This window comes from Mycetomoellerius zeteki, unplaced genomic scaffold (genome assembly GCF_001594055.1).
Source record: "Mycetomoellerius zeteki isolate Tzet28-1 unplaced genomic scaffold, Tzet1.0 scaffold421, whole genome shotgun sequence".
NCBI lineage: Eukaryota > Metazoa > Arthropoda > Insecta > Hymenoptera > Formicidae > Mycetomoellerius > Mycetomoellerius zeteki.
In genome coordinates, this window is record NW_017257416.1 from 1224085 (window position 1) to 1244395 (window position 20311).

Genomic DNA, 20311 nt, shown 5'->3' on the forward strand with positions numbered 1-20311 from the left:
AGGGAATCGTCTCCACTCGCGACTGACGTTTTCTGAAATTTGAGACGAAGAGACGTCAATGAATTACAAATTGTTAGTACCGCGATTTTTTCCTCAAAACAACTGTAATCGCGATAAAGTGTACAGATAATATCATACGATGTGCAAAAAGAATGGGCGGTGTCTTAATTGCCGAGAACGTTAATTACTCCATTGTGCGTTTCAATTACTCGATACGAGCGAATAACAGGTTTTCAGCTCGCGCGCGAAACAATGTCGATAATAATTTAATAAGGTGTTTAGCACAATTGGTGACTACCGTACAATTCACAGTGTAGATATCGTTGTTTAATAGAATGATCTAGAGAGTATTATTATTTATGCTTGGGCTATGCTTGTAAAAAATATTCAATTATCTGCTAATAATTTTAGGTTAATTAAAACACCAGGATATTAATACATATCAAATTTATGTTTCACATATTCTATTTGAACTTACTTATATACTAATAGATATTTAATTTGTGTGGATTTAATGTATTGAAATTATCACATTTAAAGTAGGTATTCTTCATTTTGTGACAAAGATAGTTAATATTTCCGAAATACTCAATATAAATAAACTACATATATTTCTTGTACTATTATATGTAAAAATGTGTAGGGCATATAAAATTATAAACAAATATCTACATTAACACAATATGTAGATAAATAAAGTGTATAAGATGAGACGTGTAAAAAATATGATCTTAGAATGATATATTCTTCATATGATCTTCATATTTGATTCTTCGTATTTGCCTTATTGACATTTATATATGTCTGTTACGTTTTTATTAATATAATGTAAATGCAATTAATAATAAACAAATTCAACGATCATAGTGTCGCTATTTTATTAACGAAAGAAAATTTCGTCTTGTGCTTGAAAAGACTCTATATTAACATATGAAATGAACAATACGTGTACGGCTATTCGTCGCACTTGAATTAAGAAAGATTCAAAGAAATAGAAAGTCTTTTTATCTACCGCTATTGCGACCATCAACGCAATGTGTGCTTGAATTCAAAGTGACGATAAACACTCCGACAAATGTCCGAACAAAATACACTTTCTAGGCCGAGCATTAATTAACACAAGACTTCTAATAAATAGATACAGTACCTTAAGATAAACTAGTAAGAATTCAGAATCGCACGAGACGTCTCAGAATAGCTCTGCAAAATATTTTAAGAATATAACAGAATTTGAAAATTTCCAATTTAATTAAGAAGACGTTTTAGAAAAACAAAAGGATTTTTGTGAAATTACAATTTAAAGTAAAAATATAAAATTAATAAAATTTTTGTTTCATTTCAAGCTAATTTTAACAAAAATTTTATATTTAAAACTTATTTATCAATAAATTCAAAGTCATGTTAAAACATTTGTTGTACAGTTTTGTGACATGTGAAAAAATTAGTTATAAATTGCTGATCGCGTAACCAACACTATCGTGCCGTGATTGTGGGAACAAAGAGTTTACTCCAACTGTTATTAGCTGTTAACTTCAACCTATCCTATCATTAAACGCATGGGAAAAAAATGTAGGTGAACATTGATCGATTGCTCGACCGCTTTAAGTTCGATCGGATCGATGTACAGTCGAACAATCTTTTCTTTCTTTCTCGATTGAATATTTACACAGTTACAAAGAACTGTATATTTTTTTATGAGTATATATCTTATTGTTAATAATTTTTTATAAATAAGTAAAAAACATGCAAGTTGAGCATAATAATATAGATTTATTTTTGCTAAATGCAGTATCTTTGATTTTATAAAAGCAACATTAAATTTTCTATAAACAGAATCAAATGCATTCTACTTCAAATTATTTAATAGCACATTGTAATTATTTTCTTTATGTAACGATAACTTTCAAACATTTATAAATCTACACTATACATCACAAAAATGTAATCATAACTAATTAAAATTAAAGAAGTGTATCCCGGAGATAGTATCTTACATATATGATGGCGTAAGATTCTCGTTACTTACTATATTAATCAATTATCGCCTGTCATCCTCTCTCATTAAATCCATCTTTTTTTAATTCCTAGAAGCGGACCGGATTTGGCTCTGAATAAAAGGAAGAGAAAAATTGTCAAATCAATCTTTAGTCGATTGCGAGGGCACGTTGTTGCTTTCTTCTGAAGAATCGATCCGCCGTATCTCTAACTCTTAATTATCCGAACTAATTACGACTAAGGTTTTGATCCATCGGAACATCTCACTGGGTCCTTGTAGCGAAGGGTGGGATGAGTCTGCGGTCTGGTGGGGACCATTTCTATATAATCGACGGTGAAGGTGCCCGTCTCTTCATATCCTGTCAGTGACCACGTTTCTTTAACCGCCGTCTTCCAAGTCTATCTGTATTTTTCCAAGAGACAAGTGACATAAGGTGAGTGCCGAAATCCGGATGTTGTCCGGAAGGATTAAAACGTACGATATAATTTCAGTGAATTTAAATTTCGATGTTGCAAACACATGAAAATCTATATAATCGTTTATGATAATGAAACACGATATACATATATACATAAGGTAAAGTATTTTTTTCCTGTATTTACAGCATCAAAAATTAAATTAAGCGAAATTTAATTTCGAAACTTTTTAAATTAATGTTTGTAATTAAAAATTGTTGTACATCTTTCGGACTTATTAACATATCTTATCTTTTTTGTTCTTTTCATAATTATAGTACATACAATGCAAATTCTTATAAATAAAAGTTGTTATTATTTTGTTTCCACAAATGTATTGGAGTAGTTTAGAATAACCAATAAGTTAGTAACCAAGTAATTACACGCAATTAGTGTAGAAAGACACATAAATTTTTAGTGAAAGCAATATAGAATGAAAAGAGAGTATATGTGCAGCATAATTAATATTTTCCGATTTTATCCGATAGTAATTGGCGCGCAATTTAAAGAACTGAAAAGATGTATTTAAAAATATATAGAAATATTATTATATGGAAACTAAAATCTAATCGCGACCATGTAGGCCTTTTTCCTTAATTGTTTTATTTATAATTAATATTAATTACTCTATAATTTATGAAAATTTAGAGAAATTGTAGAGAAAATATTTGTTGATTAAAAATTCACTACTAAATATATATATATATCTATAAATAATTTTGCGCTTCCACAATTATTTCAATATAAATTGATGACACTTGACACTTTTTAATATTGTTTGTAGCTAGAAAAACTTCCAGTTGATGTTGATGCGATTTGACGTATCACGTAACATAGATAATTAACGTATTGGCTCTCATGCATAAAAAATGCTACTTCATTAGAGACACTCCCTAAGAGAAACTTCTGCTTGATGGAAAGGAACTGTTTATGTCGGTGAAATGAAATCGCGTATCTATATGTCAACGCCATTACGTACGAAACTCTCACCAGCTTGTCCCAGAGCATCGTAATAAGCCGACGAAATTGTGAATCTGAATATCTAAATTCTAAATCAATATTAAAATAATCTGTTGATTTTCATTAACATATAAAGTTGTTTTCGATTAACCTATAAATCTTTCATGTTACACATTAAATATATTATTTCTTAATTATGACATAATCTTTACTTAGGAAAAATGTATTTGAGATTATATAAGACTATTTTATAATTCTCTCTCTCTATATATATAATTTCAATAGACATATTATCAATTTGACATATTATTATTCGCGACATGCATTAATTGAAGCTAATAATAAACATTTATTGTTTTCATTGCAATAAAAATTATAAAAATTATTCTATTATAAATTACAAAATTAGATCATCATCTTCCATATACTATTGTTTTTTATCCGTAATAATATCTTTTTTATTATTTTGCAATAGATGATGCTGGTGCCGCTAGCTGTAGTGCTCCTCGCGGCGTTCGCTAACGCCGAGCCGGCGATCAATGAAGCCCGACCGCACAGTAACCGACCTGGAAGATTCTTGTCTCTTCATCGTAAGTACCTTCTGACATCAACACTTAAATTATTATTTACATTGTGCTTACTGCAAAATATGATAGGGCATTACAAATGAAAATTCTAGCCCCATTTGTTTTAACTTCTATTTATCTCGATTCCGCTGTCAAAACACCAACAATTAATAAACTTATCGCCTATTACGTTGCATAAACTAAGCTAGAAATACTTAATTAATGATCCATCCATTCGATAATTATTATTACATGGAAAGAACAATATTGCTGCAGTATTTAAAAATTTAGCTGTAGATTTAAGAATAATTTTAGAGAACCATTAAAATAATTATGTAGGCTACTCAAGCATGATGAAAAATGCAAAAAGTTTTAACATTTTAGCTTGATGATTGATTTAACATTTTATGATACATAATTATTTTGACAGTTTAACAAAATTACTTTCAAATCTGTATTTAGCTAAATTTTTAGATATTTCAGCAAAATTATTCTTTCCGTGTGCGATAGTATATATTATCATAGTATAACGTAATTAATTACACACGCGCAAAATCTATAATATTTCATTTTTATTTCTAAATTATATAACGGTAAATGTCAATTACGCAATTTATTTGACAACATTTATTTACTTAATTTAGCTTGTCACTTTTTCCATTATAAGGGTTTTCTACCGTATCTTATGATAGTCTTGAGATAATAGATACGGAGCAAATCATTAAACGATCTAATTATCCATGTGAACATTGTCAACCGGTAGAAGGAAAACTCCGCGAGTTTTGTAACACAATGCACCTCGTTCACGAAACCGCTCGAGCCTGCCTCGATTAGATCATCCGCACGTAAAATGTTCGTAAAATAAGAAACGCAGCGGACTTTCATCGTCGCTTGCTCGCAGAAGGGGCAATCGTGCGTCTCGGGTGCGCGGCACTGCCGTGCCGTCTCTCAAAGGAATCGAGGTTACAATGCTGATACACGTTATGAAGGAGAGGGGGGGGAGAGGTTCCTCGCGCAATTTCACGAGCTACGAGTTTACTTTTAAAAGCAGACGAGCCTCTCTCGACTCTTGTGCAAGCACGCGCCCCGGGTACTCACTTTTGATCGCTGTGAGTAGGTGGTACCGGCTTGCGTCCACTTGTTACCACCAACAGGTTCCCGATAATACTGCATCGCACGAACTTTCTTGGAGATTCTTTATCTCGTCTGATGTACACACTTTCTCTACGCCACTCGATCAAAAAGCCAACCATGCTTAAACGACACACTTATTACAAAAACATGGACTTAATTTCGAGAGCTTTATCAAAGTGAATATTTAGCTTATAATATATTTGTTTATAATATACAATATATTTCTTCATAAAATGTAATAAAAGAAGTTATAATATATAAAAAAAGGAAGCCATTAATAAGTAAATATAACATAATTAACATTATATGTAGAAAAAAGGAAAAAGAGAGGTGAACAATATATCTTTGTAAATAATATTGTGTCACTTTAATATTTTTAATGTAGTAAGTACCTACTACACATTTCTGCTACCGAATGATTGCGAGAATCGTTTACTTTCTACTCGTTTAAGTAGCAATCTCTTTGACTAATGATATCCTGATCCAGTCTTGCGGCCTATGCCTCACAAAATAACCGTTTGTAACGCAATACTAGTGTTAAGCATCACTGTATTAGCATTGCCTTCGGTCAGACAATTTCCGCAAGGATGTCTCAACATTGTTATACGCGTCGGATTAATTCAGTAAGATGCACATTAATGACGTCATAGCAAGGACATGATCGATGGTTATTCAAATGGTAATATACTCGCCTATCTCTCCCGAGTTATTAATGCATCAGTCTATAGCCACGAAATGTTAGCTCATTGAAATAATACTGATTTCATAACTAATTAACATAAATCTTATTCGTTATTCTCTATTTCTTTTCTAGATCGTAATATTGGTTATCGATAGATACGTGGAAAGAACGATTTTTCTAAAATCTCTAAAACTTTAGATACATAATTTTGTTGAACCACAAAATAAAATATATATAGAAAACTCAAGCATGATGAGCTGCAAAATATTTTGGCGTTCTACAGAGAGAGAGAGAGAGAGAGAGAGAAATTTCTTTAAATTTAATAAATATAGTCATTGGAACAGTCCAACTGATTCTTTAAATTAAAAAATGTATAATAATTGATTGCATTCAAGCTAAATTTTTGGGATTAAACAAAATAGTTTTCATTTAAAATTAAATTGTTTCAAATAAACTTAAATAGGAGTTTCGAGTCCAAATAAATCTTTCTCTAGCAATCAGTTTGAATGACTCATATAATTATTTTGATAGTCCAACAAAATTATTTTTAGTATTTTCCGTATTTAGTTAATTTTTCGATACTTCAGCAAAACTGTTCTTCTTGTGTATAAATAGAAAGAAAACAATGGTAAAAAAAAATTACGCTGGCGACCTTGATTGATTAGCTACGATTAGTAATTTGTATCTTCCTGTATTATGTAACTATGCTTGTAACACGGATAAAGAGAAAGAAAGTTTATCCGATCAACGCCGAATGACGTCAGTGTGAACGAAAATTACCGAGAGAAAACGGATGTTTACACTGCTAATACACCAAAGATTTTCTCGCAACCAACGAGTAAATGCATCAGTAATGTAGAGCAACGCGTTCGCGAGTCTAAGTGTGATGGGGACCAGGGAGAGATACGGAATTTCCAAATGGTCGCATTTCCACGGTATTTAATAACGTGAGAGGCATTAGTAGGCCGTGGGAGTGAATCGGCTTTGCCGCAATGGTGCAATATAATGATGTTCGGATACAACCACAATCAGCTAACAACCTAATGATTGCATGCTCGCTCTCCTGGAATGTCCGATCGCAGGCAGGATGGCAGGATGGAGTTTACCGACCAAGCCAATAGTAATCAAATATAGCGTGATCCTCGTCGAGAAGAGTATGTAATAAGCGTGTCAATGCAGATGCACGCGCGTCGAAGAATATGCAGAAACATAATGGAGAATCAACATAAACCCCATAGTCGTGCCACGTAGCGAAAACAGAATACTTAAATATACGTGCGAGCATTGTGATGTATATATGAATTTTATAAGGACATTTCTAAAGATTTTATGAGAAGTGAACTCTTGAATTTTATGCTGTGTCAAGATAATTACGCACGAGAAACTGCAGCAATTGTTTGTATGCAGAAAGATTCAACATACATGAATAATAGTTTATTTGCATTCTCATCATCACATAGGATTTTTATCATTATTTCATCTGGTTCATATATTCATTGATGTCTGATATAGATACAATAGATCTTGATGTGTCAAAATTTTTTCGTCAGATCTGTCCATCTAATTAAAATAAAGGATTAACGGAGCATAGTGATTAATTTTTATAAATTTAAGGGAATAAATCCGTTAACAATGGAACACGTAATGTGTTCGTGTATGTCTTAGACTCTTTAAAGCAAGCGGTAATGACACGCTTGTTGAGTAACATGTGAACAAGTATCGGCCGTGGATATTATATAATACCCATTGGCCTATTAAGCCGGTGTCCAATGGTGCTATTAAGGTGAAGATACGCGATTAAGCGTCCGCATGCTTTACCACATTACTCTCGCGCATATTGTAATTATAGTCGAGGCTGTTAGAGTTGCGGTAATTTTATACAATTTTCAAATTTTCCTGTCGAGTCTGGCGCAAAGTGAAAATGTACCTTGTGTGTCAAATCGATACGTGTGGTCTCGTAGGGCATTGTAATATATTGCTATGTACAAAGAAAAATGTAAAGATAGGCTTGCGAGCTATACTTATTCTATGATCACTCGTTAACAAGTACACGCGACGTAGTGCACGGATGAACTTTGACCGGTAATAGTAATTTGCATTTAAATTGCAGGGATGGTTTTCTTGTTTTACACGTTGAATGTAACCTTCGAAATATTAACATGCAATTATAAGCTATATCTATATAATTAATAAGTAATAATTAAATAAATAGTATGTAATTATATCACAAATTAAATAATATAATATTAACCCTTACATACGATTAGATCATTCGTGTCCTGCGCATTTCTTTTCTTTGAAATATTAGGAGCACCTGACTAAATAACGGTCTTTATCCTTTCTCTTTTTTTTAATACACACAAACTTACAAATACTTTCTAAAAAAGTTAAAATATATGTGAGAATCATTTAATAATTTTTGTAAACTTGTAAAAGTATTGAAAATTTATTTTTTAAATTAATTATTTTAAATAAAAATTATGGTATGTATATACTAAGGGTTAATTAAATGAAATTCCGTATACACCTTGCGTAAGATGCTACTGTCTGTTTTATTAGCAACAACTTCATCTTACGAGAGATTTCACAACTGTCTGGAATCGATTTAATTCTCCATGAAATATGTTGTTAAACACGAAAATCTAAGAGAGAGACACGTATTTTTTTATACGTGCCCTAACTCATGTTTAAGGGGTGAAACATCCCTTTGAAAAAAAATGGTATTTTTCTTTCGAAGTGAATATCGTCGGAAGTATAAAAAATGGAAAAAAATTTTTTAAACAAAAGTCGTACGGTTTCAAGAGTACTTCAAAATGTTATGAAGAAAAAAAATTTTTTTAATTTTTTTAACAATTATTAAGAAAAAAATTGAAAAAACATTTTTTTCCTTCGACATTTTTTTCCTACAACATTTGTTTAAAAAATTGTTTACTATCTTTTATACTTCCGACGATATTCACCTCGAAAGAAAAATACCATTTTTTTCAAAGGGATGTTTCACCCCTTAAACATGAGTTAGGGCACGTATAAAAAAATACGTGTCTCTCTCTCTCTCTTAGATTTTCGTGTTTAACAACATATTTCATGGAGAATCAAATCGATTCCGGACAGTTGTGAAACTTCCCTTATTAGCATAAATCCTATGACCTCACATTGAACTCAAAAGCGTAATAAGAACATCCGATAATTTCACAAGCTCGAAGAGAAAAAAATTGAGGCAGACAATCACATAAGGTTAATCGACGTATTATACCGGCGTTAATAACAATTGCGTAATCACGATTGACGCCGAATAAAAGACCGTTGCTAACAAATCGTCGTTAAATCGCCTTATGACAGTGCGGCTGACCGATCAGCTGTTGCAATCTTACTCGTTGTGAGATTGACTGACTGACAACTCTACAAAAGGCCGGCGCTACATCGCCACGAAAATGTCAGGAACTGCTTACGAAATCGGACAACGCTCTTCGAAGATTATCCCTTTGTCGCTTACACGTCTAACAACCAGGCATGATTCGTTCGTAAAAATGTTCACAATGTGTTTCTACCGCACATTGTAATAATTTTTGCGTGATAACGAATTCTTTACGGAACAAAAAAATATGCTCGTTTTCAATCGATTTTATCTGCATACTTTGGAATGATTATAAGAACTTACTCAGAATATATAATTCAATAGAAAATAAATATGAGAGAATTGATTTATATCTTTATTTTAATGGAATTTCTAAACGTTATCACTAAATATCAGATTTGAATTATGAATATTTTGTGTCTTATGTAAATTTGACACATACCGAAGTAAGCTTTTTTAATTGTCTTTGTCGGAGAATATTACCGGATAATAATCGTTTAGTTTCTTTTCATGAGTACCAAGCGATAAATCGAGAGAGAAGAGCATGGGGAAAACCGTTATCCCCATGCAAAGACAGGCCGAGACCCATTGACCCGTCGCGTCGTGTGCAAAGAGAAAAAGTTTCACCTTCGCTTGGCAGCTCGTGCGGAGAGCCACGAGAGTTTCCTTTTCCTTCGCCTCCGCGCTCGAATGTTGTTTATTCACGACTCGCAGTCGACCCACTGATCTCGTTCGAGAACGAGAAACTGATTCCCGACAAAATTCACTCGTGGAGTAATGTCCACTAGGGAATTCCAATTAAGAAACGGTTCCATCGGTATTATGATTAATTAATTATTTGTTTTCTGCTAAATCATAAATACGAACTATAAGAAATAATATAATTATGATTAATATTAACTAACGTAGTAGAACCTAGAGTGATACGAACCGTAAACGTAAGACTTTTGCACGTATGTCTCATACTCACAGATATTAATTTTATTTTAATTCAGTATATTAACAGATATATTAAATTATACACAAAAAGAATGTTTTGCTTTTTGAAGTATTTAAAAATTTAGTTACTACATAGATCTAAAAATTTTGTTGTATCATTAAAATAATTATATAAGATGCTCAAGCTGGTTGCTAAAATATCAAAATTTTTACAGTATTGTTCATCATGCTTGAACGCTCTATATAATTATTTTGATGGTCCAACAAATTTTTCAGATTTGTATCTAATTAATTTGTATCTAATAAATTTTTGGATTTAGACTTTTTAGACTTCAGTAAAACCGTTCTTTCCGCGTATCAGATATTAATTAATAATCTCATATTCAATGTATATACATACTTTAGTATATTTTGTAACAAACAGAAACTCAATCTTCAGATTGTATGTTAATTTAAATTTTATTGCGCGCGCGCGATTACGTATATATATTTTACATTATTTATATTTTACTATTGTTACAAAAATAATAACGGAAGAGGCAAGAATTGCTTTTCTCTATAAAGAAAAGCACTTTCGAACGTTTATCTATTTTTTATCATGATGTGATGCGCCTTGGCTATGGTGCATGTCATTTCCAAGAATTTGCGAAACTCGCGACTCATGGATTACACATGGAAAACGACATACACGATTGTTATCTTCTTGCGTGACAATTAGCAGAGATCAGCTACGATTGTAGCAACATCCGCATTTTACAAGTGAGGCTTGCTCATTAATGTACACGTTTATTATGTCGCTTATTAAATGACGCACTCGTCTAGAGCGTTTCCATTATGAAAAATAACGTCAATTAAACACTGATACTTTTCTCCGAAGAGCCGGTTTGTTCATCGGCAGATTAAATCGATATTTCGGTAGTAATGTCGGAAGTGAATCGTGCTATCGAAATACATCGAAGGCGCACTGTCGCGTTATTAAATCAGCTTTCTCTTTGTTCCAAATAGATCGAGTATGTGATAAAGAAAAATATATTTCGTCGTAAAAAATAATATAGTTTACTGTTATAGCCTATTAAGATACAGATCGCTACTATTGAATGATAAGTGTGACTTCAGCGAAGACACTTTCTCTCTCTCTTTCTCTCGATAGTGTAATCGATAGTACTTAACTCAAGTCTTTCAAAGAAGTTGCAGTTCTTTGTCGAACTTAAGTAAACGTAGAATTTTAATTGTCATCTAAGTATTTGATTTTTCGTTGATTTTTATGTGTATCGTAGGTATCAGTTGATGCATGTACGTATGTATTGTTTGACCATCAAGTGCGTTAGAATCTGCGCCATAATCCTCGGTGAACAAGCACGATTGAAGCGATTATCATTGTGAGTTCCTTGACACAAACGCGTGAGATACATCAGAAGTATAAATATATAATCGATGCTGATATAACGAACGTAAATTGCAATGGCTCGACAGAAGGCGAACGTTTTTTTCATTCGATACACGCGGATGCACCGTTGCCTTTACATGCGAGCAAAGACAAAGAAATCCATCACATTTAATGATGATGTAATCACGCATAGTTGTTCTCTGTATTCTTTTAATAATACGCATCTAATATTATACGTTAACGTTCACACATGACATTTTTATAAATATGAATCTAAAATTTCTATGATTGTGTACGAAGAGAAAGTATATTACGATCTATGTTGCTCATACTGGACACATCCATGCTAGATGTATCCTGACTGATTCATACATTAATTTCATTTCAAGTTTGCTTTAATAATGTGAAACTTCTTGCAAACATAAAACATCATTTCTTCGATCAGATAGGATCTGTAAGTTATTATGTTATATATCTAGTAATTTATAGTCTGTAGTTTATTACATTGATACATGGAAAAATGGTTTCACTAGAATATCTAAAAATTTAGTTAAATTTGAAAATAATTTTGTTGAATTAAAAAAATAATTATGTAGAACACACACACACACACACACACACACACACACACACACACACACACACACAAGCTATATATTAAATTTTTTTGCAGCATTGTTTATTACATTTGAGTTTCCTACATAATTATTTTTATGATCTAATAAAATTATTTTCAGATCTGTATCTAGTTAAATTTTTAGATATTTCAATAAAATAGTTCTTTTTATGTAACAATGAACAGGTAAGTGATCATAGATATTACTGTGACAGATATATGACAAGATTCACAACGTGGAATGAAGATTATCGATCTAGACGAGAATAGCCGTGATGACGGTATATTTTATAATATTTACATTTCAATTTCCGCTCGATGCATAGTCGAGGTGCATAGTGTTAGTTACACACGTGATTGGCTCGTCTCACTATTTAACACATTGAAATCGCCTCACGTGACTCCGATCAATGGAAGCGTAAATTACTTTCTAAGTACGGCTGCAATATCGCGATAAATGCTTACCTACGTAAGCCGTGTTTTTCGTTTTATTTATAAATATCCTACTTCGGGACTGGTCGAGTATTACTCTTGTGAGATAGTCTTTGAAAATTAAGTATCTATCCATTAATCAGAAGTAACGCGACGTGTCGTTATATTTTACGATTATTTAATAGCTCTTAATATTCACGAGGCGGCAAACATCACGTTTCCGTCATCAATTTTCTTGAGAAACTATCATCGACATCGATACCTGTTCATATTTCAGTATCGACTATTTATCATCGGTATTAAAATACAACGATTTATCTATTATCAGACACGGAAATAAAGATACATATATACGACGTCACTGGTATTACAGTCGTGTAAAAAGAAAGATTTAATTTAAATAAACAATTTAATAATTTATATATAAAACAAGCTAGAATAATATAATACAAGTTTACGATATTTACATGTTTTAAAAGAAAGTAAAAATATAAGAAATAAATCATGCTCAAGAAACCAAAGTTTAATTTATATATATAATATATATTATATATATAATCTGTTACTTAATTGAAATTATGTTCAAGAATTTTAAAACACTCCATATATGTATGTGTATTATTATTATTATTATAAAAAATATTAGCGAGAAGGGATTCGTATTAAATAAATTTATTAACAGTTTATACTTTTGGTTGTGTGTTTGAAAATCATTTAACATCTTTATCTTATAACATTTTTAACTTGTGATTTTTGGAAACTATTATTATATTTTTGAGCTACATCATGTGAAATGCTACAAAAGAATTGTTTATAATTAGAACGATTGTGTTACGAAACATTTGATTTGATTCAAGTCCCATGTATCAAACGCTATGAGCGAGAGAATGATGCGACTGGGATATAAAATTCTTATCTTCCACATAGATGCGAAGTCTTCGTTAAATTTATACTGACAACGGGAATCACGACTTTGTCCTATGTCGTAAATCCTGACAGACAGTCTTTCTTCCTCGATACACGCAACACAATTGCCTTTCCACGGCGGAATCTCGAATTGAACGCTTGGGTGGCTGGCACGATTCATTCGCAAAGAAACTTTGTTCACATAAGGATATTCCAATTAAAATTTAAACTATTACTTTTTCCGGCAAAAGTATCAATTGCGTCATGCTTCCTTTTTCTGTTTATTATTTTATCAGAAATTACAACAATAAAATGTAATTATTAGAAATCTTACTAATTACGAAAGTTTGTTTAAATTATTACCGTACAACTAGGTATGTGAAATTAGTCGTTTTTTTCGAAAAAGGTAAGATACCTAAATCATTTTTTTTTGTCAGAAAATATAATCGTTTATCTTTTTTTATTTGTTATTTTATCAGAAATTAACGACTCGAAATCTAATTATTAGAAATCAATACTTATTTGCGAAAGATTGTTTAAATTATTACCGTGCAGCTGTATGAAACTACAGCTGTTCTTTAAAAGAGACAAGATATCCAGAGAGAGCTACATGTTCTTCTGTGGATTGTTACAAATGGACCGAGACTACAAAAGCGGCAATAAGGATAACCGTTTGTTAAATTACAATGGTACAAAACAGATACAAAAAATAGCGGTTGCTTGTAAAGTCGCCATTGATGTTATCGACCTTTAACATTAGCGTGTTGAATCTCTCACGAATACCAGACGAAATCATCAATTGACTGAAAACGTACGTGGACAAGGACACGCAAGCAGTAAAATGTAAAGGGCGCCGAGATGCTTGGAGATACAATCGACTCAATCGTTTTATTCAAATTTGATGGCTATCTCTTACATAATACACATACAACGCCGTGTAATAAATTTCAATTAACATAACGCCGCGGCCGTAGTCAACAAGTTGCCAAAAAAGAAGATACTATATAAATTTAGTCATTTTAACCAGCATTAAATATTAATCGTATACTTTGCATATATATTTGTTGCTTCTCTGAATCATGGAAGAAATGTTGTCACATATTTTAATGTGTATCCAGGAGTATTTTTAAATATTTTCCAAATATTTAATATTGTAATTATAGTGACTTATCTTATTTTACGCAAATAATAATTTTTCTATACTGTATATATAATATAATAATTTTTATTTCTAATAAAGTATAATCTAATTTTAAAACTTTTTAAGTAAATTATTGTTCATTAGAACGTCTTTATTGACGGAATAGGTTAAAAATTAAAATTTTTTTAATCTCTTTAAATTTTTGAAATCTCTCTCTTGAACCTTTTTTCATAAAAACATATTTGAAGAGATGTGTGTCTCAGATATTTAAAACCGCGTAAAATCGCGCGATATTGGCGTCATCGTAATAACGGCGAAATATATGTTACGAATGTCATAACGAATGGAGAAGTCACTCGAAAAAGAGGATGAAAAAGATGAAGAAAAAGCGCGGCGAGGGGATCGTACACGCAACGAAATATAAAACGTTATGTCACAGCGCGAGGAAGAGAAAGAGAGAGAAAGAGAGATGCTCTTTGTAACGCAGCCCGATAATACATGTGCACGTATACGTTTCGTAATACGGCGTTAGGCGCTCATAATGAGACACACGTCGTAAATCGTCGACGGGGAGAGGCATACCTGCATAAATACCGGGAAAAAGTGTAAGACTGTTGACATTTAAAGCGGATGATAATGACGCGCTGCCGCTGTGCCGCTGTCGATTACAGATTCCCTGTCCGCGGAATAAAACAACGCGCTAATTTTAGCGGTCCCGACTGAGACTCTGGACGAAACATGTGCCTGGTAGCGTTTGGTGGAAGAACTCTGAGAAAATTGCGAAATGTACGAGAGAAATAGCGGACTGCATCGATGCGACAGCAACGTAGAGAATGCTACACATGAAACCGTGGAAGATTTCAATTAAGTTTATTAAGCATTTTTTCGTAACTCAAAGAAACATACGTATTTTGTTTGCCAATTTTTTAAATTTATGGAAAAATATTATATAAATTGCTTTCCTTTCCTTACTACACGTCACATGTTTTGAAAGCAACATTGATCGAGAAATATATTTTTGTTTGTTGTTTTGATTGGCATTCCTTTCTGGCATTCACGTATCTATAGTTTTTCTCTGAAAAAGGTTCGGACATATAAGTTTTGTTTTTTATTAAATATATAGAAAAAAATGATTGTTGAAGTATCTAAAAATTTGGCTAGATACAAATCTGAAAATAGTTTGGTTTGGACTATCAAAATAATTATGTAGAATGCTTAAACTCGCCAAAACGTTAAAACGTTTTTGTTGCATTGTCATCAATGCTTAAGCATTGATTCTACATATAATTTTGATGATCCAACAAAATTATTTTCAAATCTGTAACTAGCTAAATTTTCAGATATTTCAGCAATTTCGTTCTTTTCTGTGTACACAAAATATAATTTATACTATATATGTGATGCCAATAAAAATACGAATTAAAATACGAGATACGAGGAAAAATAGTCATTTAATATACTATTATGAGGCGCGCTTGATGAGGTTAATTATTTAAGAAACATTGATAGTCGACGAATTCTGAAAAGGATATTTTCTGTAAGGATATTTCGACCTTTTAAGTAGATAAAACAGATCTTTTTGCAGTCAAGTGGAGTCGGTCGACTTTAGCCAGACACGTTCAGTCGCGGAAAGTATAGATCTGCAGATTACTCTATCGCAACAGCTGTTTGACCCCTGAACTATTAACCACCGGTTAAATCGAGAATCTGTTAACAGAAAAGAAAGGCGCAATTGCGAGATCTGATATAATCATCGATTTACCATTCTTTCTGCAAAGCCTCGAATGACACCTCCATAAATAATACGATGATAATAGGGAAGCTAATACTCTTCACATTTATAGACACGATACAGTGCTACTTCAGATTCTTATCCACTCTCGAATCTCACCTTCTATTGGAAATAATGTATATAACACAGAAATAACGTATATAACACACGGTAAAACGAATTTGCTAAAATATCTAAAAATTTAGATAAATAACAGATCTAAAAATCATTTCATTGCAGTATCAAAATAATTATGTATAAAAAATTCAAGCATGATACAAAAAAGTTTGACAGTTTAACAACTAGCTCAAACGTTCTGCACAACTATTTTCATAGTTCAACAAAATTATTTTTGGGTCAGTGTGTATTCTCTAAAACTTTTAGAGTAAATGTCATTCTGAAGAGTGAAATCTCACTCTTAAAGATTGAAAATTAAACCACTCTTTTTCATAACTGGTTATTTTTACTCTTTAGATTGACATTTCAAAGAATTTAGTGAGTATCTAATTAAATTGATAATTAGATACTTCGGTAAAATCATTCGTTCTTCGCTTGAATTATAAATAAGTAATTAAAAAAATGATATAGTTACAGAAATAGAATACTAAAATAATTTTATATAATAAAACACTTTACAGGGCCGAAGCAGTTTAACTTCCGAGGGCACAACTATTTCTACAGCGGGCATGTACCGGCCCATGCCAATCAGAAGGTGGATTGGTTAGACGCTAGAAATATTTGCAGAGAATACTGCATGGATCTCATTTCGATAGAAACTCAAGAAGAAAACAATATGATCTTCAGGCTCATCCAGCAGAGTAAGTATAATTTATCTCGCAACGATCGAACTCTCATGAAACGTGCCGACGTATGTATACGCGCCTCGTTCCTTTGTGAATCATTCTTACTGTTCCACATTGCAAATTAGAGATCAATGCATAATCGAAGGACGAAGTAACAGAGCAGCGACTTCGTTTTATTTGTGAACAAAGAAAAGCGCAGCATGAGGTCGTATTTGCAGTTAAAGGAATTTTAGTAAACATCTTCGTTGAAAGAAAAAATGTTTTATTATTATCAAATACTTTATTATTGTTTTCAAATCAACGATCAATTTAATTTATGCGAGATTATTTTAGTTTGTGATTACGTTGCAAGTTTGACAGTAATCGGCGCACAGTTTAAATAACTGAAAGATGTATTCCAAATTTACATAAAAAATATTATTACCTATCAATATTTAGTCTCGACCATGTATGACGCTTTCTTACTTATTTGATTTAAAAAATATTTTATTCACGATGAGAGAAATTCTTAGGTTTGCGATCTGTAAGCATTGCTTCATAATCGGTTAAATCTACCATTATAATGGAGACTAATTTACGTATTAAATGATTCTAGAAACTGCATAATTATTGTAATTTGACCTATAAATATTTAATAGAATACCATTTTCTGATTACATCTCTCGATCGATAACAAACACAAGGTATTGCTTATCGGATCCAGTTCTTCTTATTTCACCTGTAATTTATTAACGCATTGCAACCTGTCGAATACGAACAAGGGAGTACAAATTCTTGAATTCACTCGAGAAGGGTAAATCCACTGGTCCTTTTGATAGAATAGCCTTAGAAAGTTCTCACACGGCGTACAATCTGTGACGATAGTAGCGAGTCGTAAATATCGACACCAACACGGCGATTTACCACGGCAACTTTCATCCATGCGAGATAATCATTCGGCAGTATTTCGAAATAAGCAGCCCGACGTGGAACATCATCGCGTCTCCGATTCGGATGATTAACGACGATGTTTCCCTTTATCCTTTCCTTCTTTTCATTACGACCTTTTGGCTGCAGCGCGATGCGTTTAAGCGCATCCGAGAACCGAAAGTGTAATTAATCGATCGAAGGGTTTTACATGTCTTAGCTGCTTTTACTTACATTGCTTCTTCCTCGTTTAGCATTAAAATGGTTTGTTAAATTTGAATGATGCAAGTTGTAATTGCTATCGATACATCCGACCGTTAAAGAAAATTTTTTTTATAAATCAAACTATGATATATTTTTTATCTTATTTCAATTATATTATTGTATTTATTAATTATTTAATTTATTTAATAATTATTATGTTTATAATAATTAGAAATAATTTTTAATTTTATTTCATAAAATTAAATTTTAAAATTCGATTAGAAAAAACGATTAATATGCCAGTTTTCATTAATGTAAATTAACTGTAATCTAAGTTTAACTTATTTTTCATCTTTTTCTATATAAAGACACAAAGATTCCTCTAATGACGCAGACAACTTAATTACTTTAACAATTAAAACAGAAATAATTAATCGAAAAATAAAAAATTAATCAATGACTAGAAAAATTAGAAACCGCAATGTCAATCACATGGATCAGAAATTGAATAAGTAGTTACCAAGAATTAATACAAATTGCCGGAACATTTGTCGGATTTCACTGTCGCCTCTAACCGCAATTATCATAATTGTGATGATACCTGCTCATCATGAACGATATTCATCACGACGTGGGAGGCTAGTCGGTGAGTGTAACGACAGTTTTCAAGGTAATGCGGGGGTCTTGAAGTGGGTTGAGGCTAGAGACTCTCATCTTTTTATATAACAGCATCACGCGGTGCATTAATCTTTTTACAGTCCGGCGAAAGTAAGATGGTACCGAGTTGATTTCGCTTAAGAATAATACGTGACCAGCCTTCTCGTTTAATTATACGCTTGGTAAACCTTTTACACCCGCAGTCCGTATACTGATTTACAGTTTAGGGTGATTTCTCTATAATCATGCTTTGATTTAATAAAAATTATAAATTACAGAGTATCTCTGTTATATCTAAAAATGCTTTTTTTTCTTTTGTAATCCATTTTAATTTTTAAATAGTAGTAAAAGTTATCGCGAGAGTTAAAAGTTCGAATATTATGTTTAATATAATGGCTATATAATAATGTAGTTGTTTATTAAATAGTTTAAAGTTAATTTTGATTACACAAACTTTATTGGATTATATTTACGGAAAATAAATTAAATTTCTAATTTAACGGTTACTATTATAAATCTACGTCGAAAATATTTTCAGTCCCTTTTCGACGAGCAATCGATTTCATGCAAAATCTATTTTTCCCCTCAGACGATGTTCCTTACATCTGGACGTCTGGACGTCTCTGCGACTTCAAGGGCTGCGAGAACCGACGCGACCTCGAGCCCAAGTCTTTGTACGGTTGGTTCTGGTCGGCGAATCGCGAGAAGATGGCACCCACCAACCAAGCGCCAAACGGTTGGGGCTTCAATCCGTGGTCGCAGACTGGCCACAAGAAGGTCAGGCAGCCGGATAATGCTGAGTATGACATCAACGGCACCAACGAATCCTGCTTGTCCGTCCTGAACAACGTTTACAACGACGGCATCGCTTGGCACGACGTCGCGTGTTATCATGAGAAACCGTTCGTCTGCGAGGACTCTGAGGAGTTGCTCAACTACGTGGCCAGCACCAATCGCGGTATTCGCCTCTAAAGCGATCGCGGTCAGCCGACACCTACGTGGTGAACACGCGATCGTCCATCAGCGTCATATCAACACTCACTTTCCTTCCGTACTTCCCGTCGCGGAGCCGACGAGACACGTGCCAAATATAGGGACGCGGGCGATTCTTTTCGGACAATCATAGAGAATTTTTTAGAAACGTGTTAGATGTAACAAAAAGAAATTTCATGATATTTCTGTAACTAAAATTTACGATATCTTTTTATAATTATATTTTACGCACAATAAAATACAATTTTATATAATGTTTTTGACTAATTGTATCATTCGAAATAAAAGCTCGCTAGGATTATATAATTTTGTAATTTATTCTTATGGGTTTTCTTTTATTAATTCGTACATCACTGCCAATTTTTGTATGATTTATATTGAATTTCTATGACTGTGTAAAGCTTTTGT

General features: G+C 32.4%; 1 protein-coding gene across 1 annotated transcript; it reads left to right on the plus strand.

Annotated features, from left to right (window-relative positions):
* Nucleotides 1–6880: 6880 nt before the first annotated feature.
* Nucleotides 6881–20085, plus strand: slf (C-type lectin domain-containing protein slf). Its single transcript, XM_018454010.1, has 3 exons — nt 6881–6947; nt 16979–17158; nt 19500–20085. Exons 1-3 carry the CDS (start codon nt 6881–6883, stop codon nt 19880–19882), a joined length of 630 nt encoding a protein of 209 aa, XP_018309512.1. The 3' UTR covers nt 19883–20085.
* Nucleotides 20086–20311: the final 226 nt, after the last annotated feature.